A 24768-nucleotide genomic window follows, 5' to 3' on the forward strand; every position below is an offset into this window, starting at 1 on the left:
TTCCCTACTTCTTCCTAAATTTTCCTTTGTTAGGGTAGAGGAGCTCTCAGCTACCCTCGATCGTGACCTGTTGGTCTAGGCTGCTCTTCCAAGTGTTCAGCTCGTTTATGCCGCGGCTGCGGTGCATATGGTACGTTCCTAATAGGCGAGCGAATTTCTCACAGGCTTCTGGTTGAACTTGAGCCGAATTGAGTGATTGCTTCTCTGCTGCCTACTTTAATGTGAGGTGAAGGATGCTCCTTGTGGGCCTAGCCGCAAATGAACGCTTCACCTGGAAGGTTGATCATGTCAATTATAGGAGTGTGGCCCTAACCGTGAATGTATGCTCATCTGTGGGCCTAACCGAGAATGCACGCTCCTCTACATGCTAAGATGAAAGTATAAACTATCTCAGGGTTCTAGTCGAAAGTGTACACTACCCGAACGCTCAGTCCGTGGCTGGTCGAGGGGCTAATTACAGGGACGTGCTAAAAAGGTTTGTCGCCTACCCTTGTCCTACTTCGGGACACCTTATCTAGGGCACGCTGCATCTCAGTACACTATAGGAGCTGATTCACCAAGGTCGTCTGCTGCGCAAGGGCATTTGTCAACTCTATGACTTGTCGAGACAAGTGTTGTTCGCCATTTGGGTTGGAAGAGCTTGGACGGTATATGACTTGCCGAGACGAGTGTTATTCGCCATTTGGGTTGGAAGAGTTTGGACGGTATATGTTTCCTTGTATTGGAAGTGTAATGGACTCTGGGTTAGAAGAGCTTAGACCGGTTTAGGCTACTATAAGGGCCACAAAAGTGGGCTGGATCTCAGATTGGGCCGCAGGAGCGGGTCAGGTCACAAGAGCGGGTATGGCCACTGGCGTGGGTTGTCCCGTGTATGGGGCGCGTGGGCCCTGGGCTTGGTCTCTGCTTGGGAGCACGCTAGGCTCGCACTGGCCTTCGGCTTGCGAGTGCTGGGTTGCTTTTCCTACCGCAATTGCTTTATTCAGGGCCTACTCAAGTTGGGCCATGCTAACTCCCTTGTGGTGCGGCCCTGGGCTCGCTACTACAAGGTAGCGTAGGTCTGGGCTTGCAGCTGCATGATGACCCCTTCACCGTGGGCTTGGGCTTCGCCAAAGGCCGCTGCAGTGGTTGCTACCGTGGTGGCTGCCACGATGGTGGCCTGTGGGGGTGGTGCCGCTCCACTCGTCGTTGCATTAAGCCTCGTGGATCATCGTGGTCCAAATCCTTGAACGTAGGAAATTCTATTCGTTATGGTTTCTGAATTTCTAGTCATTGTACTTTTCTTTTACATTTATTCAAAGAACTTTATAAAAAATTCCAGGAATAAGAACGTACGAAAAATCTACAAATGAACAAGAAATTAGAAACTTTGAATGCGATAGTCTTCTTTGAGCGTGTGAATCAGGACTCTCAATGAAGGCACCAATTTGTGGATGCAAATGTCCGCTGTCTTCTCCTTTGATGAAAATGCACTTGCAAAATAATAACATCTAAGATTAAGGCCAAAAGCCTCATGCGCCCACGATGAATGAGGGGCTTTGGCTAAAGAATCTCCGATGCCAAAGTTAGAATTTGAAATATAATGTGTTTAGGAATTTGTGGGAAGAGAATGGCCCAGCATTTTAGTGGGATAATGAGGCTATTTATAGGGGAGTGACTGGCCCTATTTGGAGAATAGGGGTCGGCCACATGTGGTCAAATTGTAAGTGTAATTAACCCTAAATTGAATAGGAAAATTGGGAGTTACATTTTAAGTGAGGATTTGATGAGGAGTGATGAGAGGGTTTTGAATAAATACCACTTTGATCACCTTTGACTCTTCCTTGATTGAGCCGTTATTGTCTGTTGCATGCGCGTAGGAATCCTGATGTGCCTCGAGGGTAATTTTGTCCTTTTAACCCAAAAGTACACGTGTCACCTCCATTATTTTCTTGATTATTTTTGGCTCCACATTTAGCTTCAATCAGCCATCTTTTTTTGTTCTTTTGCAAGCCCAGAGAAGGAGACCCAACACCCCTTCCTTGTGTTGATAACATTTCCTTCCTTTTTTATGTGAGGCCTAACACCTTGACAAAAGTTGATAGGCACAGAGCCTCCTTTATTCACTAGGCCCACAAAGCCTTATTTCTTATCTATGCTGCAGTTGCCTTTTTTTTTTTTCAATCCCCACACCCTAGTTTCTTAACACACCCTTTGTTGATGCTTCCCGCACCTCCTATCTTTTCCCTTTCATTTTTTTGAAGCCTTTATAGCCTCCTTACTCTCGATAGCCACACCTTCATGCTTACTCAATTTTTCTTCATAGCCACAAACATCTCTTTCAATACATGAAGTCATTCCCTGTTCTCCCTCAAACTAGTCTCATAGTTTTTCAATTCCACCAATCTCAAAGGAATCGTTCTGCCCAAATCAGAGGTAGTACGAGGGTCTTGATTTTGTGACAAGGAGCGAAAGGGTCATGAATTTTGGCAACGTCAGGGTGCTTCTAAAGGCGATGCAGGGCGAAGGTTTCTCAAAGGATGCGAGCTATGTGGCAGCATCAGTTTAGGTCTTGATTAGAAGGTGATGGGGATGGGTGTTGAAGCTGCAGATGTGCATGTGGTGGTTGGAGTGGAAGTGAGTTGCTGACTCTTCCCATTTTGAAGTTCAAAGGTTATAGAGGTTGAAGCTACGTTGATCTGCCAAAGGTCGCAGATGGCGATGTAATGTTGTTTCGATTTGTGGGTTTGAAATTCATCTCGCATATTCGGGAGGCAATAGTTTAAATTTGGAGTTGTAGTTTGTTGCTTGGATATGTATGCTTAAAAAATGTTGAATTATTGTTTTTGTTAATGAGCTAACTCAGACAGGGCAGGCCAAGACTTAGCTTTCATTGCTGCTTTTGTTGACGAGGATTATATAGCTAAATAATAATATTGTGGTTTTGAATAATAATGATGATGATGGGTACTGTAGTTGAATTTTTTTGTTTTTTAATAATCTTTTTAGCTTATTGTTGAGGCTTCAAGTTTGTTGTTGAAGTGTTTTTTTTTTCTTATCTATATAGCTTGAGTGACCTAATATGGGAGAAACTACATAAATAGGTTTTGCTTTCACACTCTTAAGCAAGTGTATGGGAGGCTTTGTTGAGTTTGGTAGTAGGCAAAGGTGTGTGAAGCTTCACACTTGCTTCGACCTTTCATAAACATGTGAAGCTTCCCCCTTCATGGGTGTTTAAAGCTCCACCCTCATAACATGTGAGGCTTCCCTCTTCATTAGTGTGTGAAGCTTCACCCACCCTTCGTAAACATGTGAAGCATCCCCTCTTCATGGGTGTGTGAAGCTCCACCCTTGACATGTGAAGCTTCCCCATTCATTGGGTGTGTGAAACTTTGCACTTACACAGTTTGATTTTTTTTTTTTTGAAAGGTACATAGTTTGATTTTATACCAAGGTAGTAGAAGCTAATCATGAGACCCATAAATTGATTTTTCTTCCACTCTTGAGCAAGAGTCTTCAAGGCTCACCATATGTTGCAGTAGTTGAAGGTTCCGACAAACCATATAATGTGATTTTGCTCCCACATTCTTGAGCAAGAGTCTGGAAGGCAATTTTTAGTTGGTTTATTCTCGGATTTTGCTTCCATATAATGTGATTTTGCTTCAGATGTTGATGGAAATAATCTTGTAAAGTTTTGGCCTTTGTATACCTTGTGTAGCTTTCTAGGTTAGTAAAGCTTCAAACTTGTCAAAGAGACTTGTATACAATATTAGGTTGAAGCATTGCATATGCACTAAAGCCCTTGTTGGCTTTGTAATAATACCTTGTTCTTGACTATAACCCTTGTTAGGCTTAAGTTTCCCCTACTTGGGTTGAGTTAGGCTTGTTTATGCCCTTTTTGAGTTGTAAGACTTGAGGGTTTTTTATTATTTGTGAATGCTAAGAGTTCACAACTACGATTTTTATAGTTCCTCACCTAGTTGGTGGGATGGATGGCGAGTTTCCATGGCAAAAATGTTTATTGAAGTACTAGTTATACCTTTCATCACCCTATTGGTGATATAAAGATGAGTTCTTTCATCACCTGGTTAGCGTTAAGAGTGACGAGTTGCCAAAACTCAAAATTGTTTATTCGAGTACTGGTTGTATGCTTCATCACTTGGTTGGTAATACGAAAGGTGAGTTCCTTCATCACCTGGTTGGTGGTAAGAGTGGCAAGTTGCCGAAGCTCATTGTAGCACATGTTTGTGTTAAATTATGCATGCTAAACCCCTGAGTAAGAATATAGAGTTACATCAGAGTTAGACCAAGTGTTTCAACATTGGAAATTAAAAAGTTGGACAAAGTTGTCTGAATTGCCTTTTCATTACGTATTTGCCGAATGGCTTGTGTTACAAAAGATCTTGAACGGTTGAAAGTCAAGACATTTGTATGTGTGTTCTCACTTATAATAGCCATTTCTTCAGTACCCAATTCCCCCACTTTGAAAGGCAAGGTTTGAGCTTAGAGCCATAATAGTTGAGGTACATTCACCCCTAGTTGTCTTGATATGAAGTTTTATCCCTCTTGTTTTAATGAGCTTGCCAAGAGTGAAAATTCTTCCTCTTGCCAAAGGACGAATAAGTTTGTGATTTAACAGGTTGCTAAGTGGGGTAGGAGGGGATGCAATGGGTGTCTGTATGGTCAAAACCTTCTCACTTGGTAGAATTTGACTTCTGCCCTCCACTTCTTGATACAGGTTAGTCATAGGGGGATTCCCTTGGTATGATTCCCTTGGTATGTCCTTGCTTTGGCAAAGGCAAGATTGTAAACTTATGTCATTGATGCGAACTAAGTAAGCACACAAATTAAAACCCTCTTGTGACAATTGTAGTAAAGATGCAAGTAGGGATCGTTCTAGACCGGGGATTAGGAGGGATTACTAAATCACTTGGACACTGACTCAAAAACGTAAAACAAACGTTAAAAACACTAAACTAGACTCAAAGAATGCAAAACTAAACAATAAAACACTAAAACAAACCAAAAGATTCAAAGAATACAAAACACTTATAAACACAAAGTAAGACACTTTCTAACTAAATTAGACACTAAGGTAAAGGGGGATTGAGGTTTTGACGAAATTAAACTAAATGCACAGATTGTAATTTAAAGGCAGAATGTAAATATGAATGTGATGAAAATATGGATGAATGCTAGCTAGAAGGTTCTTCTCCACACATATCACACTTGCATACACTTTGATTTTCAGTTGGTCTTTCGATGAATTATGGAACTCGACACTCCAAGTTAATTAGGTCCGCTTAAATTAACCTTCAAATTTCCCTAGAATCATTGAATTGGATGAATATGCATCGCAAACAAATTATTCCTAACAAGTTCTCTATATGAACAGCATGATAAAGATACAAGTTAGAATCATTACGTTCTTTGGAAATTATAAGCATCGACAAGGCATTTGTAATTATGAAAAGCATGATACTCTTGCCAGGAATTCAATTAACGCGATTGTTTATAAGCAACCTCCACTACTTGTGAATATAAGTTCATAACTATTAGGTGAAACTCACTTATATTCTAGCGTCAAATTCATGCATGAACATTAAGCGTGCACTCTCAATAAACATACACAAACAAGTTATCAATCAAACAGTTAAATGAATTGAATCCACTATTCATGAAATTCCAACCAAAAGTAATCAAATCATATTGCAAGCATAAACATGGTTTCGAATCACCCCCTAGCTAACTAGGGGGATTTAGCCTCTCATGTTCACAAAAAGAGAATTACAAATGAATTTAAACATAAAGCACAAAGGATTGATTACACCTAGAACGCCCAACGAATCCACGTGCATTTGTGCGCGTCGAAGCTCCTCTTTCCTCTTCTCCTTGTTGCGGCAGATTGGTTGTGGGTGGTTTTTGGATGTGTTTCTGGTTTGGGAATGGGTTTAGGGAGGTTAGGTGGTGCGGCAAGGTGGTAGGAAGGTGTGGAAGGGTGTAGAATGGCGGCTGCAATGGTGGGAAGGCTGTGGACAGGTTAGAATTATGGGATATGGTGCTGCGGCTGTTGGGAATTATGGGAGAATTTTGGGAGGTTAGTCACGGCTGAGAAGAAAAATAGGAAAAATGGTGGCTACAGCTTTTTTAAGAGAATGGAGGGAATTAGGGTGAATGATTATAGAATGTGGCTGATTAAATATGGGTTATGGAATGCACGGATTAGGGTTGAATAATGGGAAAGAATGGAGTGAATGGCTTAGAATGAATAAAAAATGATATGGTGGCTGATTAAAGAAAATGGAATGAATGGGATTTGCGGCTAGGTTCTTTTTTCTTTTTAGTTTATTAGGGTTAATGGTAAATTGGGGGGGGGGGGGGGCCACGGCTTAGAAGAATAATGGGATCTTGGCTTATGGTGGCTGCGGATGGAATAATATATGAGAATTAGGATGATGGCTGAATAGAAAATATGAATGAATGGGCTCCAAAATTGCGGCTGAATGTTTCAATAATGAAAAGTCAATGGAATCTAAGCCGCTAGGTTGAAATTAGGATGAATAATTAAATAGGGGAAAGTTGGAAATTAATTAGGTCAGCTAGGGTTTAGGGTTAGGATTTAAGTGCACAAAAGGGGACCAAAGTACCCCCCCTTGCACGGCAAGGGAAGGAAAGAAAGGGAAAGGCACGGCTTAGGCTAGAATTTGGGCTAGGGCCTTCGTTTTGTGTCCTAAAGTGCCTACAAGGGCTTCAAAGTGGCTAGAAAATACGGACGTTTAAGATTAGGAAAGGTTACCAAAACGGGAAACCTAGGGTAAACTATCCTAAAATAGGAAACCTTGTTTGAGTAGGATTCCTCGTTTTGGTAAGAATTCATCGTTGGAGTAGGATTTCGTCGTTTCTTCAAGACTTCAACTCATTCATTCCTCTTTCGCTCCAAAAGGCTCCAATTTGCATCATTTCATGTAATATGTCCTTTAACCTGAAAACACATGAAAGTAGCTTAAAAGACTACTTTAACGAAGAAAACATAACAAAAATGCATAAGAACTAGCTAACTAAGGCGCATAAATATGCTCCTATCAGTCATCATCTTGGAGTAAGTCTTCCAAGTGTTAACATTGATCATGTACTTGAAGAAGCATTCATGCATGCCTATTATGAAGGCCCTGAGTGCTCTTTTGTCATTTGCCTCAACGCAATGAGAGTACGTGTGGACTCGTCTAACTTTTGACTAATGGTGTATAAATCATTAGTGGAGTGTAAACGATCAGCTTGGAAGATATGTTAAGCCATGAAGAGTCTCCATAACTCAGCAAAGGAATCCATCGTATCAAGTTGAAGAAGACAATACCAATTGATAGCTCCACCAGAGAAAGTGGAGGGGAAAATGAAGCATCATTCTTCGTCACTTAGTCTTTGATATGCCATGGTTGATTCAAAGAGGTAGATGTCCTCATTTGGATCTTCCCTCTAAGTTTACAATTGCAAGCTAGCTTCTATTTTGTTTTGCCTTTTAGAAAGGGGACAAGGATCCTCCTTGTCAGATAGTCGAGCCTTGGCTAATTCCAATCAGGTAGCTTAGCCTAACACTTGGCTTTTAACTTGTTTACTTCTTCAAAGAACTGCATGATAAGGGGGTCCTGAGTCAACAAGTTCGTGGACTAGTAGTAGCTTCACTTTACAACTTCTTATATGTAGATAAAAGGTTATCCAAGAATATGATGTTCTATTATTGGTAGTTCGATCCTTTGTACTCTCTCTTATATAGTCAGTTAGTGGGGAATCATGGGCAATGCCAACAAATGAAGGGCTAAAGGCAAAAGCCCAATCCAACAATATCGTGTGAATAAAAGGCAATTTAATTAAGAGTTGTTCTTCCCCTCCTCAGTACTGGCAATTGATTCTTTGTACGAACTGATCAACCTTTAATTTGCCTTATCCTCGAAGGGAACAAAGTTTTGGTCATCCAAGTCAGCGTCATAAAAGAGTGGACATATAAGCAAGTAAACCTGACCTAGGACTAAACTACTAATACAGAATAGAGGGCTTCAAGCAGCCGTACTTATATATAGATATAATATATAGAGAGATCACCCTTACTGTTATCAGTTCCTGAAGTGTCGATGAGCAAGAATCCCTTTTAGTGGACCTTTTCCCAAAGTCAATACAATGCCCCTATTATCCCTCTCATGTCTGTGAAGAATCAAAACCTTTCTTGGAGACCAGTCTCATCTAAGGCATCTCACTTATAGTAAGTAGAAGGCTACATCTTTTTGCACAATGGATTATATTACCAAATCCATTGGTTTACCCTACTTGGGATAAGAACCTACACACCCTAAACAATATCAGCTATATAAGCATTCATTGGTGGATCTCCTCTGAAGTCAAGCACAATTGGATTCCTCTTTCATAAGTTTCCATCATCTCTTGAAAGTAAGGAAGCTCAATTAAAGGCATGTGACCTTTCCTTGAATTGAACATATTGGCTGCCAAGATATTCCTATTAAAAGTCCCATGATTCTCTTGTGCCCTCTTTTCCCTCCAAGGCTTGTTGTTTCTTCCTTACATTGGTAGCTGGCCTAGGTTATGGTAGGGAACCAAGTCCTTCGATTACCCTTGGTTCATTGATTTTTAAGTCAATGTGGATGGGTTTTTCTTGGCAAATCCTCAAGCAGTCTCGACATTCAGGATAAACAATTCTTGATCCTTTCATTCCTTATGCAAGGAGATGTCTTCCTCCACTTCTCTTGCTTCAATTTGAAGCAACTGGGTTGAGAGAATTCTCGTGTTGATCAACACCTTGGTGAGAAGGTCGTTCCTCATTGAGAACACCCATATTCAGGACAGGTGAACCTTCATGTTGGTGGTACCCATGTGGTAATCCACAGTCACAGGGGTGATAGGCTCATGAGCTTGAGTATATCTAGCCTTGTGAAGCATCACAAAGAGCTTCACAATGTTCTTAGAGGATCTCATTCCCTATCACTAATTTGTTGTTTTGAGCTTTTATCTCTTTGACTTTAGCTTGAAGGGCAACTTTCTTTCTTTCCCTTGCCTCACGCTAGGCATGTTATGGATTCTCTCACTCCCCATGTTGGAAAGGGATGCTTGATCCAAGCAGAGTGTACAAAAGATGGAAATCAACTTGATGAAGATGGCGAGAGTATGAATCAATGTCGTTCCCATAGACAGCACCAAATATTGATTCACAAAATCGGATTAAATTTGAAACAACGTAAAATGTCAAGGTGTGACCTGCATGTCATTGCTTAGGTTACCAAGTGTAGGTAATATTTAAAGAGATAGAGAGAGAGAATCAAACACAAGATATAAGTGGTTCACCCTAAGTTGAGCTATGTACACGAGGGTAGAGGATTTCTCATTAATAGTGAAGAGTTTACACAATATATATGTTTAATTAGAATCATCATTAGGGATTAATTGTAGGAGAATGGCCACATTTTATTGTTGAGGAAAGTCACACGCTTTCGTTCATGGTCGATGTTGGGACTTTAGGAGCTTTATTTGTTGACACGTGTCGCGTTTTGATTGGCCTCTTGATTGTAGAGAAACTCTTGTGCTTCGAAGTGGTACCTCAACATGAATCCTTCAATGGGTCCTTGAAGGTATGAAGTTGACCAATGCTCAATAGTTTCAGGGTTGGTGAAGTATGGTACAAACAAGCATCTTTACATCTCATCCTAGGTCTCTGCCGCTAACTGTAGGCCACCACGTGGCCTGATTGACATCTGGGTAGGCATGTTTCTGGAGACTTTTATCTTAAAGCTGTCAGCCTATCCATGTGCTCTTGGCAGTCAGAAAGCCCTTTACATATCCTAGTCGGGCTGAGCTTATAGGCGGTCGACTTTAATGCTCGGGAGTATCCTCTTCTAACCCCCTTGGGGCTTGGCTTCTTTCCCAGCTTGCATCATTATGTGGGCCTAAAAGTGCCCAAAATTGACAACCTTTCTAATTTTACCTTCTTGAATAAGTTTGAATTCTCTTCATAAAAACTCATAATATCAAAAATTCAAAAACAACTGACAAAAAATTAAAAACTCAAAAACGACATTTACAACATAAATAAGTATGTGAGGCTGTAAATATAAGAATGATTTTTACTCACCTTGTTTTTTATTCTGCGCATTTTTTATTTAATCGTAATTTGGGCTGGAACAATGATTAAAATTATGTGGAGAAGAATAATAGTATGCGAAAATTACTTTCCCCTCCAAATATAATTAGCCTGTGATTATTTCATAAACCAAGTTACCAATTATTCCCAAAAATTTAAAAGGAAACCGCCTTAATCAGAAAGCCAAATTAATAAAAATTTGATTAATTACAGCACCCAAATCCAAACGTAATCCTCTCCTCTTCTCTCCTGATACAAAACCTAAAACCCTCTATTCTTATTTTCCCCCTCTCTCTCTCTCTCTCTCTCTCTCCTGCAACATTTCCTCATTGTTTCTATCGCTTCTCTTGTCATAGATCTCTATCTTTCTTTGAAATATGGACAAGCATCAGGACGGCCAAGATCAAATCGTCTCCACTGGTATCCCTTGTTTCTCTAGTTTTTGTTTTTGTTTTTGGGCAGAAATGTTTGATGTTTTTGTGTCTACTTTGTGTTTGTTTGTTTATTGCTATTCAATAAGAATTTGTGAGTCGGTGTTATTTTTTATTTTTTATTTTTTTTTTGTAGATTTTGGTAATTCCCAGATTGTGAATTGTTTGATTTACTGGCAATTATTTGTTGGTCCGCTGCCGAGTAAAGCTTTAAGCATTCAAGGTGCGGAATGCATTATGTTTCTGGTCGCACTCATGTCGAAAACATTATGCTGTTCCTTGTGTTTCAGTTGAATTTTTGGTCCCCAAATCCTAAGATAGGGTTTTTCGCTTCTTGATGATGTTTTTGTGTCAACTGGGTATTGTAAAACCCATTGGTATCCATTATTTGGTTTTGTAAAACTCACTTACGAATACACACTGCTCATAAGGTTTTTACTTGGTTCAGTTCAATAATGCAGCATGTCCATGAGTTATAATTTTTAAGTATGATGCAAGCAACTGTTTGAAGTAGTAATATGGGCCCTCTTCATTGTCCACAGTTGGTGTATTATGTCAGGATCGTCTAGGTTAGAGTTCGCAGAATCACTTGATTAAAACACATGTGTGATCATGTTCAGATTTGCAGCTCCTTCCTCTTTTCGAATTGATAGATATTGCTGAGTTGCGAATGTTGCTTGACCTTGTATTCTTTTAAGCTAGATTGACGATTGACTAAAGCTACCTTAGAAAGGAGAGAGTCAGCCACTCAGCATTGATGAGTGAAGGTGCAAGAGAGAGGAAAGGGTTATTGTTGGACATGTGAAGCTACCTAAAGAGAAGAGGGTAGGGGCAACCAATGTGTGAAAGAGGATCGGAATCTTTGGAAGTGTGTAGGAACGTTAAAATCCAAAATGTCACATTGTGAAAGTAGAACACCTTTGCTAGCTGGTATCTGAACTCTGTAGCACCCTTTCCTTTCAAGCCTTTTCTGCATGGGCAAGTTCTGCCAATGGGTTCGAATAGTCTGCAATGAACGTGATTTTTCTCCTATCCTTTGTGAGGGTTGGGGGTTGGATGTGTGCAGGGGAAGGCCTTGTTTCTATTTATAATATTTATCTCTGTTGCATACACCTTCTGTTTCCAGCTTTTTGGAATGTCTGTGCTTCTATTGTTCTTCTGAGATACTGAACATCTGCAATTCTGGGTGCAGGAGGGAGACCTGTAAAGTCAGATATCTTGAAAGAGCAGGTAATTGGTTGTATACTCACTAAGAATGTTGTTTCTGTTCATTTAGTCCTTTGTATACAAAGGCTTTGGTAGCTGTATTTTATTGATTTTGTAATTTATATTCAGCCACTGTTGCCCAAAGATGAAAGACTAGTTTCGGTGAATCATTCTCCAGCTGCAGTCATCATAGGGCCTTCAGGTGATGCTACAGAACAGCCCAAGTCTTCAGATGTTAGTGGAGAACGAAGCACCCCCCATCCGCTTAATTTGTATTCATCTCATGAAGGGGACATTTATGGTGGTGAGTTTGTTCACCCTTTTCTGCTGTCTCTGGTATAGGAGGATCAGGATGGTCTAAATAGTGGTGGTTTGAAGTTAGGTATAGTCTGATTCCCATAAACTCTCAAGTGTTGTGACATTGCCCTCGCACATTAAGCCATTTTAAATTTCTAAACTTTTGGTTTCTTTCTCCGGTAGTTCGTGAGTGGTCTGATGTTAGCTATAGTTTGATTCCTGTGAACTCTTAAGCATTGTTTCTTTATCCGGGATTTCATGAACTATGTGTTAAATGTCATGGTTCTATTTGGTGTTGACCCATAATAAAGAAAAGCTTTTGGTAATAATGACAATGTTCTGCTACTCTTCTCATAATTTATAAGTAAAATTGTAAGAGATCAGATTTTAAAATTCCATCTGGTTTCAGGTTATGGCAGTAACACTGGTGCTTGGGATGGATATTCTCCATATAATACTGATGGAATGCATGTTTTATCACCAGTGAGTATAATATTCGCTTGCGCAATTCTTCTGAATCTCTGATTTCCTTTTGAGCCAAACTTACCTTTGGTTCTTTTTTTGTTGTTGTTTTTAGGTCATCTACAATGATAGTCCTTCTCTTCTGTTTCACTCTGGTTATGGCTTCAATCACGAAATTGCATATGGACAGTATTCACCAGTCGCTGGTCCTTTGCCTTCTGTAATGGTAGATGGCCAACTTTATTCTACACAACAGGTCCCTTTCTCTCCATCTTATTACCCCCAGCCATCTGAGTTGATGAGACCAGAAAGTAGTAGCACTGACAACATAGGTTATGGGCCAGGACCAGGTTACATGGTAAATTATAGATCATTTAGCGGAGATCTGTCTGGACATCTTGGTTCTAGTCCTTTAGCATCTCCAACAATTTATCCTCCACCAATGGGCATTCTTGGGTCATACGAACACAATGCGGGGCAGGTTTGTTTTCTTTTAACTTCACTAGTTTAATTCCTTGATAAAGAGATGTTCCTAGACTGGAAGAATTGTTACAGTGTTGCTAGTACTTTTATTAGAACTCTAAATACGGATACAACTTCGGTCATATTTATATGTTCAGTATTGGAGGCATGTTTTTGTGTTCTGGTCAGCATTGTAGTTATAATTCCCCAATGTGCTTGGTGATCAGAATACAACTTTTGTGTTTATAAGAGGCATATGGTACCATTGCACCCACATTGGTGGTACACAGTTCATATGTTCTCAGTGCAATTCAAGATTTTGGAGATAATTGTTGAGAATATCGCATTTAAGAATGGGAAAAATAGAACAAACTCCGGAAATTGAAAACAAATAACCAAGATAAATAACACCAGGAATTTACGTGGTTCGGCAATATGTGCCTACATCCACAGGACAGCAACAACAATCTTTCACTATATCAATAATGAGTACAACCAATAATCTTGCCCAGTCTCTAGAACTAGGAATTGACGAAAAACCTGAAAGAACAAGAACAAGAAATACACTATCTCTTTTCTTTTCTCCCGCACACACTTTACAATATTCTCTCACTCTAATCCCTTGAGTGGTATACAGTTTATTGTTTTGCTCCCTTCTCAAAACTAGTACAATAGTCCCTTTATATAGACATAATAAAGGTCTTCTTCAATAAGGATTACTAATCCTAATTGGAATCTAGTTATGAATCCTTCTCCAATTGAGCAACTAACTCCAATTGGGAAAACAACTCCAATTGGGAAAACAATTTAATCCTCTAAGACTAGTTTCTTATAGACGTAGGACAACTTATCATGGGCTGGAAAAAACCCAACAATAATGGCATTAATTGTATTACATTCTGTTAGTCTTGTTTTTTCCCCTTTTCTTTTTGGGGGGAATTTTGGTAGTTTTTTGTCATCCTTAGACATCACGTGGACTCTTTTCTTCCTAGAAATGTGGTGGAGGTTGAAACACATGTCTTGGTAAGAAAAAAGATTTATGGGTCAAAGGGTCATTGCAATTGGTGTATGGTTGCTCTTGAAAGGGCCTTAGTAACTCATGCTACTAGTTGATTAGACAGATGCTGCCCATCCATGGGTCAATTCTTAAATAGTTGAAATGTTAAGGTTGATTCTTACTATCACGTCATTAAGTCTCATAAGATTTGGCACATTTTCTCTAATTGTATCTCAGTTTAGGTTTTTGAACTAAAATAAATTGTTTGGACTCTGTTGATTATTTTTATTTACTCTAATGTTTATGCATATAATTGTAGAATTTTCTTTTTAAACTTGAACCATGGCCATGCCAAGTTGCCAAGTTGCCAAGTTGATGCATTTTTTATGGGATGATTAAGAGATGATCTATGATTTACTTTCAGATTTCTCAACAACAGAGACCAATGCATGGATATGGATTGGTTTCAAGTTCCTTTGGTGGACGCTATCCTCAGGGTAGTTCTTACCAGAGCTCAAACTATGGTAGTGCTTCATATTCGTTTGGTAATGACCGGAACCGACTAAATGTTGACAAGACCAGAAGAAGAGAGAGGGACTGGGACTCAATTTCCGTCAATAATAATTCACATGATATATTCAATGACCGCAACAGAGGACCAAGGGCTTCACAGATGAAGGGAAAGAGTACTTCTGACCAGAGTTCTTCATCTAGTGTTAGGAAAATGGATCTATCTTCTTCTGGATTTAACCTTGATTCATTGAACCAGCTAGATTTTGTCACAGATTACAAGGATGCAAAATTCTTTATCATTAAGTCTTTCAGTGAGGACAACATTCACAAAAGTATTAAATACAATGTTTGGGCTAGCACGCCTCATGGAAACAAGAAACTTGATGCTGCTTATCATGAGGCAAAGAAGATAAAATGCAGCTGCCCAGTCTTCCTATTCTTTTCGGTATGTTTCTTTGATCTGTCCCTATCTTCCTAATTGTTTGAGCAACTGGGCTGAGGAGGTCCTAGTTGAAAGTGGGTGGGTATATGATTGGTATCAGCATCACAAAGCATTAGGTAGAATGATTGGGTATTGATGCTGATAAGAGCCAGATGATAACTGAAGTTTTAACGTGGCAGTCTATCTTTGAGATTCAGTAATATAAACCAGGCAAATTCCCTTGTATGTCATTCGTAGGCCCTAATAACTGTTTGCCATGTCATTCGTAGGCCGTAATAACTGTTTGCCAAAGGCTTTTTTGGTTCTTTGTTCAGCATTTCTTTTCTTTAAAAATACTATAGATGCTTACAAGAAATTTGTTGTCTGTGCTAAAGTTATTCTATATTTGTTGTGATACGATCTAAACTATATGTTCTTTAGTTTTGTCAGTCCTCTTAGATTTTGTTGGTTACAACTCACTACAGGTTAATGCTAGCGGACAGTTTTGTGGGGTAGCTGAAATGGTTGGACCTGTAGATTTTGAGAAGGATGCTGATTACTGGCAGCAAGATAGGTGGAGTGGGCAATTTCCAGTTCAGTGGCATATTGTTAAGGATGTTCCTAACATCCGGTTCCGTCACATTCTACTTGAAAATAATGATAATAAGCCCGTCACGCACAGCCGAGATTGTCAGGAGGTAGCATATCTCTCTCAATCTCTGTTATTTTCATTAAAAAAGATTCCATTTTTATTTAGAAACTAGAACAATTCTCCAGTTTAGATTTGGTTTATGTTGCCACTGTGACCCTAGGGAAAGCCCTTTGTGTAAATGTTCATGGTTTTTGAGATAGCTTTATTTTAGGAGTTACCTTGCCCTCTCAAAACCTTCCAAGTTGGGTGGGTCATATTGGGTATATCTTGTTCAAATATGAAACAAGCCAAGTTTGAATTGGAGTTGAGAAGGCTTATTTGAACCCATTTTGAATCTAGATGAGAGCACTCTTAACTAATGGATCAACCATAAAAAATCACTTTCCAAACTATTTTTTGTTTATATCTCTATGGGTTTACATGTGGTCTAAAATCTCTGTTGTATGAAGTGATTGAAACGTTAATCTTGTGTAGTATACAGTTCACATGCAATGCATTCAATCTATTTCCTTTTACTTCTGTCTTTAACTTAAGTTTGGCTCTAATGCGGATTGAGAGTTTGCATCTGCCTTACATTTTATTTCCTGATGGTGAAACATTATCAGGTGAATCTCAAACAAGGTATTGAGCTATTGAAAATTTTCAACGATTTTGATGCACGGACATCTATTATAGATGACTTTGAATTTTATGATGAGCGGGAAAAATCCTTGAAGGAAAGGAAAGTTAAACAAGAAGCTAGTTCGACTACAGATGCTTCTGATTCAGTTGGCATTGATTCTGTTAAGGAAATTTCTGGTAGTTTTGATCACGCCCTGCAGTTGAAAGGAAGTAACGGCAAAGAAGTAGCAAAAACCGAGCATGACATTAGCTCTAAAACAGAAGCTGCTTCAGCAATCCTTGAACATGATTCCTCTATGGACCAAATATCTGATAGCTTATCTCAAGTATTGCAGTTGGAAGAGGGTGACAAAGAATTAGCACTGCCATCCGAAAGTAGTAATGATGGAGAAGACAGCGAGTCGGTTGACAGGAAGGCAACAGGTGTATGAACCTACTAGTGCTTAGGCATTTTAGGCATGCATACAGCGACAACATACTACTAGGTGTACCTTTGTGATTTTTAAGAGTAGTTCACTCATTGACAAAGCACGAGGTGGTAATTTCGTCATCTCAAGCAGTCAGGATGCAAGCTGACTCCGTTTTATGACCTTTTTTTCCCTTTCCTTGATGATCGGTTGTCCAGAACAATTAGGTGGTACTCGAGTGGGGCGTGCTTGGCAGGAAGGCTGTTTAGTTTTGTATCTGAAGCTCGGTTTTCCTTATTGTAGGGTTAGAATTAGATTGTTGGTTTTGGCGATGCGGAGGTAGTTTGTTGAATGCAATGCAGGTTGTGGGTATTTGTATAACCCCCCGCCCCGCACCACCCCGACCCCACAAAAACCCATTTGGGTTGGACTTGAGAGGTTGATCAATCAATAAACGAATGAATGGAGGAATGAATGAATTCAGAAAACGCATTTACTTTTGCAGAAGATTTTCTTTTCTTTTTTCATTCTATTCTGTGTCGTGATTCGTGAATGAATGAAATCACAAACTAAAGACGTTTGATAATTTTTGTGCATATGATATGATGGATACGTTTGATTTGGCCTGGTATGCAATGCATGACGGCTTGGTTCGGTTCGGTTCATGGAATGGATTCTTTGGGAATCAATTTAGCTTCCATCCGTTCATTTCAGGAACCATTTATGTTAGCAGACCAAGACGAAATGAGTCATTGAGGTGTACACTACTACTCAATTAAGAGAAAAGTAGAAAAAACATAATCAAACTGCATTCTGCACACCGAGCATAACACCAACCATAAAGGTTCAAGGATCCAGTTCCAGTACTCGGAATTTGTGCCCGCCACGGGCAAACAAGCTTCTCTAGCCAGCTGCTGCACATGATGATCAACATTCTCATGCTCTAACTGATTCATAAATCTCAATGTACTTGCCAGCTGCGTTGTTCCAGCCATTATCAATTTCCATAACCTTCTTAACAATGCCATTCCATTCATCTCCTCCTTCTGCACCACCAATTATAATTCAATAACAGCCAGACGAGAATAATTACAAACTAGTACATAAATCGGAACCCAACATTTTCTTCTCATCTTACGCCGCATTTCATAAATCGGATTCTACAACATACTTGTTCTCTTGCAATGGCATGATGAGTGCACTGTGCACAACATAGGTTGGGCAAAAAACATGTGAAAGTAGAGAAAAGTAGAATTTTCCAATTTGTATCTTGTTGGTCCTCAACTACAGTAAAAACTAAGCAAGATCTAATACAAGCAGCACTTACTGTTTTGTAGCATGCAAATCACACGAGTGAGTAACAAGAAAACTAAGCAAGTTCTATATGAGGAGAACTTACTGTTTCTGTAGCAAGCAAATGCACGACCTAGAGCCCCATTCAGGGATCCTCCGTCGATTCCTTCAAAAACAAACCTAACAAAAAAAGAGTTGCAGCATTGATTGCAACACTTCTACCAATAATACTCGGAGCAAAATAATTTTTCACCCTAGTAATATCTACTCGAACTTCCAAGTATGCACTTTTTAACTATTGAAAAATAAGTTACCCATTGGCCATGTCATGATTTGGTTCATCATCCATGTCAAAGACTGTGTCTGCAAGACCGCCGGTCTTTCTAACTACTGGGACCTGAAACAATCGGTTGAACCCAAGTGAGACTTTAAATAACTTTGTTTCTATAATTTTATTGTGTATTTACATTTTACTGCAATGTGAATAAAATCATCTTCTGACAAACACGACACTAGTCAAAAAACCAAACATAGAAAAAATGGTGTAGCAAGAAAGTATATGCACACAGTAATGAATGCTGATCATGTCATATTTTTTATGCACAATTCTGATCAAGCTCTGGAGTACTTCAGTAAAGTTGTTAGTATAGCCATTACTATAGACAACATAAAATGGCAGGATTTTAAAGTCCAGCAGAAATACATACTGCCCCATAACGCATTCCAATCATTTGGGCAAGTCCACATGGCTCGTACATGGAAGGAACTAAAATAAAGTCTGCAGCAGCATACAGCAAGTGGGATAGCTCCTCACTGCATAGCAAAGTAAATCAGAAACAACAAAATTTAGCAAGCAGAAACATCTGAATGCTGGGAGGAGCTATCACAGTTGCTGTATGCTGGGAGGAACTAGAATAAAGTCAACAGCAGCATACAGCAGGAAAGCAAAACTTATATCATGGTGTTTCAAGATTAATTACCTATACATCAATAATATCCGAATGCTGGGACCTTGGTTATGCTACAAAAATGATATCAAATATAGGCATCTGTTAGCTTGCTTTGACTCAGAAGGTAGGGGAAGAAACAAAGAAAAGAAGATTGTAAAGCAGGAATTGGCTCATTAAAGTTAGTGTCCTATTTTGTTTAGGATTGTATTAGGAAATAATTAAGCTTCCTTGTACAATTAGACTGGAAACCCTAGAAGATAATTGGAAATGGAAAGAAAGTGTATTTTCCTATTTCATATAGCAGAGGAAAGAAAGTGTACTTTCCTATTCCATATAAAATAGGAAATAAAGCCTATGACAAAAGCCTCCGACATCAAAGGATTTAAATAAAACAAGTTGAACATTGTTATGATTTAAATTAAGGTACAAGAGATTATTATAACAGAAAAGGGATGTATGGAGCATTCACATAAGGTTCTTAACACATAGATACCAAGAAAATGAAAAAAAAAAAAAAAAAAAAAAAAAATGAGAAATTAAAAAGAGAGAAGCCTCAAATCCCTTACCAATTTTGCAAGACCTTCAAATTCACTTTCAACCCGAGAATCAGGAGCTTTTCCCAGTATAACCATTTGTCCACCCTAATGAGTCCAGTATTTGGAGGAATGAGAAACTCATGGAAAGCATATTCTGAACTTTTATCAAAGACTATAGTGAGTCAGGAAACAAGAATAGAATCTAAAGAAAAAAACTTTGGAGAAAAGACAAATAGTTGCCAATATTTTCACAACTAAATAAATAATTGCTTCGACAATGGACATCTTTTCGGAAACCAACCTTGTACCAGCTTACATAACACTGGTAGTTTTCACAAGGTCTCACTCTCATATACATGTCAAAATGTCTGACAAGAAAAAATCTTCTTGGTGTGTGTCTATATATATAGAGGCTTTCTATAAGAAGGATGTCCAATACGAAAAAGTGCACTCATCATTCCTAGGCACCAACACATTCCTGCTCAGCTATCCACATAGCCCAGGCAAAACTTAGAACACAAAAAGATGTAACGTAGTAACAAACTTACAAGTTCCTCAACTTGCTTAATTGCATGAGTAATCAAATGAAGACCCTTTTGTGCAACTAAACGAGTGATACATACAACCAAGGGAACCTTGAGTGCAGTATCTGGCACATGGTCGCCTGAGGCCAAACCAAGTCCCCTTTGGACATAGTATTTGCATAACTTCTTGCCCTCAGGGTTTTGAGCTGCAAGAAACAGTACAAATGATAATGAAAACAAAAACTACTGTGAAATGGGTTCAATTCTTAGTAACAGCGTTTCCAACTTGCAAATCTAATACAAGCTTACTCATAAGTCCTTACCATGAAACTTTGAAGGCAAGAAAACATCAGTAGAAGGGTCCCACATCGCAGTGTCTATTCCATTTACTACACCAAAGTACCTATAAATTTACATATTTAAATATCAACAAATGCAAAGACAAGAAGAGATTTTCACTTTCTTTAAAGTCAACAAGAGGTTTTAACTCATAATCAGAGAGCAGAGTAAACATCAAGCTGAATATATATAGGCACACAATATGCAGCAAGTAACAAGCATGAGAGTTTCCTGCGTGGGAAACCATACTTCAAACAAATTCATGCAAAAAGCATTATTTATCCACAATGGATTTTAAAATAACTGAGGTAGATGTTCCAAAGACCACCAGGGAGTGATGTTATTCACAAATCAAGATTTGCAAAATCCCACACATGATTGAGGTCTGGAAGATCCCAACACATAATTACGTAAAACAGAATTACGCTTACCATGTGTAGAAACTTAGTATTAATTGTGGAAATCACATGCTATATGACCTCATTGGTATTAGATCTATTTACTACATAAAAAGAACAACAACATGATGAAAGGACCGCGAATAGTACAAACTATAATCCCCAAGTCCTATTTGGATCATTTGATTGTTATGTATAATTCAAATATTCAACAAGGAGTGAGCTATTTCTAAGAAGCCACTCTGCCTATCTCTAAATGTTCTTGAAAGTCACTATACATTTGATCATGATTAAAACATAAGAGTAATGTTATTGCAGTTTTTAAAGGAGACAAAATGCATGAAAAAATATAACTAAAGGCAACTGGTAATTGCCACTTGCCAGAGCTTCTATTGCAACAGCAGTTCGATAATGGTTGATACAGTTCCCTTATGTCTTATTCAGCCACAGAGCAACATATAAAAGTTTACATTTTTTATCCAACCTCAAAGTTTATGAAAAATGTAAAACAATTTATGTTCATTATCACAGTTAAGGAACTTACTTATCACGGTTTCTTATCAAAGTACTTGAAAGCCATCCAGAGCAGAGTGTTTCCTTGAGATATGTTGGAGAAACTGTACTGAAAGTGAAAGAAAGAATCACTTGTTCACACAACAGATACAAGGGGTGAGCTTGTGTGTGCTCATGCTCACACGGGCACAATGAGAAATATAAGATTACACTAAAGGAAGAGATGGTGTTGCCCTTCAAAATACATCTAGAAAGAAAAGAAAATCCACCACTAGAGTAATCAATATATTTTACATGTCGACTTAATATGAAATTTGATCAAGTCAAGGTCAATCACTTGGTATAGACCTTTTTCCTACTTTGATGAAGGCATCTGCATCTGCCAGCGAAAAAAGAGTAAATAGACATTGATGCTATACTGTATCCCACAGGACAAAGTCTGGTCTAATGTTGCACCACTAGTTAGAGATGTGTGAAGGGGCAACCTTGATTTGATAATAAAGATAAACTGTGAATGTGACTACCATGGGAAAACCAGGTACAACTATAAGATGTTCAAGGACTCATCCTCACCGAGTAACAATGTTTTTGGTATCGGTACAGTATTCAAAGGAAGAGATGCACATTCTTGAATGGTTATGAGAGTAAAGCTTTCCATTAAATATAAAATAAGTAAAAGATAGTGAACAAGTAATTCACTTCCACTTCTGCACAAACTATACATGAAAATTGCAGAATCAAACTCTATCCTAGAGAGATTTGGAAACAGAAAACCAGAATTTCAAGAACCTACGAAGCAGCTGCTTTCCACTTTAATCAAATAACATAGAAAGATAGCTCTTCTAAACCCCAAAGCTACAGATGCCCACAAGAAGCCGAAAAACGAATTCTATCCCATAGATACTCCACCTCCTCACCAAGCACACTCTCACAAACCCTAATACTCCTTTCCCCGCATATAAGCAAGAAGTTTGCGAACATAGCACCTCTCCCCAGAACCACACCCCTCCTTCTCTTTCCGCCAACACAGACAACTTTTTACCGCTTTGAAAAAAATGCAACCTTTTTGTTATATCATTTGGAGAGCAGTTAGATATGGTTAGTCTGCGATACGAGCAAATAAAGAAAGAAAATAGAGATATATTCAATTACAAAATCAACAAGCAAGACCGCTTACACTACTGCATTGCTGTAGACAATTCCACCTTTCAATAAGCTTAACCTCTCGGGATTATGGCCAACAGTTCGATCATCAATTGCCTAAACCATATTGATAGGCGTAAGAGACATGGTAGTTTCGTCTGTTAAAGCGTGTAACATTTAAAAATTCAACAAACTGATTTGATAAGGTTCCGATAAATACACATGCATACATGACATTCATGTATGTCATGTATGCACTTCTTTTTTTTTCCAAAAACAAATATCTTAAAGGGACCTAAGAACCAATCAAATTCATGTAAGGAGCTCACTTTTTCAAAGTTAGCATACAAAGATCCATCAAGACCGCACATGCTCAGTTGCTCTTGTCTGCCATACGAAGAAAAATAATGCTTATGACGAGGTTTAGAAAAATAAATTTGCATGATAATGAAACAGCTTTTTTTGAAGTCATTTTGATCATAAAATGCACAAAAATTAAAAAAGACAAGCAAAATAAGTATTTCTCTGTTTGATAGATGGTTTATAAAATGTGGGTGAAAGTGTTTAATTACAAATAACTGATTTAAATCGCAGCCAAAATAGAAGACCTGACTCTTGCTCATCTCCAGATTCCTGTATTTTATGCAAAACTGAGGCTGAGAGTTCACGCATACTAGGATTTTATCAGTACAAGGACATGAACAAAGTGGATGTAAAACTTTGGAATAAAAGGTTTAACTCTAAATAATTGAGACATTCAGTCAGGTAAAAAGCAATCAAAGGATATCCAACAAAGAAAGATTGGTCAAATGGTGATGGAAAAAGTAGCATGCAAAAGGAGCAATATAGAAGCATTTACTTACCTTTTCTCCATAAGAAATATTTTTTCTTACCTACATTCACCATAGTGCTCCATGTTATGGATTGTCAATACTACTCTCGGTTTCTACAAATTAGAGAATTACACAAGATCATATTAATATTATTCACAAAAATCAACTATTTTACTACATTGTTATCCATCAGGCATATGAAGCTGAGGCAGTGGCAATAACAGAAGTAGATACCTTAAGTGAGAGATAATGATACATATCCCAATAAAGTAACGGCAAAGCACCTGTCTGCCATTCATGGACATGAATAATATCAGGTTGTGTTCCAGTCGCCTGCAATGACGTATCGTATACTCTTGTCAGATACTGGAAGAACAAATTGTGAAGATAGTATTGGAAGAACAGCGTTACCGAGTTTTCAAGTAATAACCTGCATCCATTCAAGGCAAGCACGACTAAAGAAGAGATATGCTTCGAGCTCATTGTAGGAACCCCCATAGACATGATGGCCCTTAAAGAAGTGATGTGATGGGTCAATAAGTATAACTGGGATTCCTGAAACTATCCCAGTGTATGCATTAGTGGGAATCCAGTTTCCATGGTGAAAAGAGTTATATGTTGCGACTAACGTGAGGTCATTGATCTGGTGCTTCTGGATACACTCGTAGAAAGGAAGCATTACATGTACAGTGTGGCCGCGCAATAAAGAAGCTCGAGCAAGTCCAGTGACAACATCAGCAAGACCACCAACTTTGGCAATGGGTGCCATTTCAGCGGTGACATGAACTAGGTGCATGAGTTTGGAATCTTTAATTACTTGGGAGGGAGGTTCCAAGTTGACATCCCAAGAAGGGAAGGGCTTCTTCCAAAAGGGGATATCATCATCAGGAGAAGGCCAAGCGAATTCCTATAAAAAGCCGAATATGATGCATGAATCATTAATAATGGATGAGGTCTTGTCCTAGGCAATTACGCTAACCATAAACCCTAAACCCTAAACCCTAATAGATAATGGATAGATGGAGAAATGAGCAGAACCCGTACCTGTGGAATGCGGAATTGACAAGAGCAAGACTGCTTCTGCTTCTGCTTCTGCCTCTGCCTCCGCCAGCTCCATCTGGTGCTCGTCGGAGGAGGATGACATAAGCTGCTTCTTCTTGTTTCAAAACAAGAAGACCAGTCTCCCGCAATCGCAATTGCTGTCGTCTCCATTTTTGGTTTCAGAGACCCAATCGAGATCATATGCACTCACTCGCTCGACTGTGACAAGTTCCTAATTTCCTATTTTCATTTTTAACTCTCTCCCTCCCCACCTCTTCCCCCACTATTCTATTCATAACACGTGTCCTTCTTTCATTAATACATCTGTTCAAAAATTATTAATATAAATTATAAATTACATATATCAATCATATCAATTATGTCACTCACCTCAATTGTAACCAAGGCCAACCCTAAGAGTCTGCGAGGAGTGCGACCGTTATGGGCCCTGTTTTTCTGGGCTCCGGATTCTAGAATCTCTTTTAATATTCTATATATGAAAAAGGTGGGAAATAATTTGTTGATGTTTTCCTAGCATGGTTGCCAAGCCCTAGTAGTGCACGGGTTCGACTCCCTAGTTTCTCATATTTGTTATTTTTGAATTTTTTTTTT

At 38.8% G+C, this 24768-nt stretch overlaps 2 protein-coding genes across 6 annotated transcripts; one reads left to right on the top strand and one right to left on the bottom strand.

The window, feature by feature from the left end:
- The first annotated feature begins 10302 nt into the window (after positions 1–10302).
- Positions 10303–17087, top strand: LOC137736698 (YTH domain-containing protein ECT4). 2 transcript variants are annotated; one of them, XM_088682179.1, is made up of 9 exons: positions 10350–10537; positions 10685–10771; positions 11741–11778; positions 11884–12058; positions 12461–12534; positions 12629–12994; positions 14397–14930; positions 15392–15604; positions 16164–17087. In XM_088682179.1, the coding sequence occupies exons 1-9, from the start codon at positions 10495–10497 to the stop codon at positions 16608–16610; spliced, it is 1977 nt and encodes a 658-aa protein (XP_088538305.1). In that variant the 5' UTR covers positions 10350–10494; the 3' UTR covers positions 16611–17087. The 2 variants fall into 2 exon arrangements, with proteins under 2 accessions (XP_068332030.2, XP_088538305.1); XM_068475929.2 differs by lacking the exon at positions 10685–10771 and having other exon boundaries at positions 10303–10537.
- A 207-nt stretch (positions 17088–17294) lies between these two features.
- On the bottom strand, positions 17295–24446 carry LOC137736699 (uncharacterized). Of its 4 annotated transcripts, none has more exons than XM_068475930.2 (15): positions 24154–24446; positions 23546–24022; positions 23350–23448; positions 23176–23228; positions 22612–22669; positions 22317–22399; positions 21171–21248; positions 20213–20292; positions 19914–20095; positions 19396–19470; positions 18860–18900; positions 18587–18692; positions 18194–18276; positions 17986–18059; positions 17295–17632 (listed from the first exon to the last, which is right to left on the bottom strand). In XM_068475930.2, exons 1-15 carry the CDS (start codon positions 24355–24357, stop codon positions 17523–17525), a joined length of 1803 nt encoding a protein of 600 aa, XP_068332031.2. In that variant the 5' UTR covers positions 24358–24446; the 3' UTR covers positions 17295–17522. The 4 variants fall into 4 exon arrangements, with proteins under 4 accessions (XP_068332031.2, XP_068332032.2, XP_088538306.1 ...); XM_068475931.2 differs by having other exon boundaries at positions 24160–24393; XM_088682180.1 differs by lacking the exons at positions 22317–22399; positions 22612–22669.
- Between the last annotated feature and the right edge of the window lie 322 nt (positions 24447–24768).

This window comes from Pyrus communis, chromosome 13 (assembly GCF_041283825.1).
Source record: "Pyrus communis isolate YQ-2024b chromosome 13, ASM4128382v1, whole genome shotgun sequence".
Taxonomy (NCBI): domain Eukaryota; kingdom Viridiplantae; phylum Streptophyta; class Magnoliopsida; order Rosales; family Rosaceae; genus Pyrus; species Pyrus communis.

Coding starts and splice junctions, on each gene's coding strand:
- LOC137736698 (XM_088682179.1), top strand. CDS start 10,495: ATGGACAAGCATCAGGACGGCCAAGATCAAATCGTCTCCACTG. Junction 12,995..14,396: donor ACGAACACAATGCGGGGCAG/GTTTGTTTTCTT, acceptor ATTTACTTTCAG/ATTTCTCAACAACAGAGACC. Junction 15,605..16,163: donor ACAGCCGAGATTGTCAGGAG/GTAGCATATCTC, acceptor AAACATTATCAG/GTGAATCTCAAACAAGGTAT.
- LOC137736699 (XM_068475930.2), bottom strand. CDS start 24,357: ATGATCTCGATTGGGTCTCTGAAACCAAAAATGGAGACGACAGCAATT. Junction 23,449..23,545: donor CTTGCCTTGAATGGATGCAG/GTTATTACTTGA, acceptor ACGTCATTGCAG/GCGACTGGAACACAACCTGA. Junction 22,670..23,175: donor GAGCACTATGGTGAATGTAG/GTAAGAAAAAAT, acceptor TTCGTATGGCAG/ACAAGAGCAACTGAGCATGT.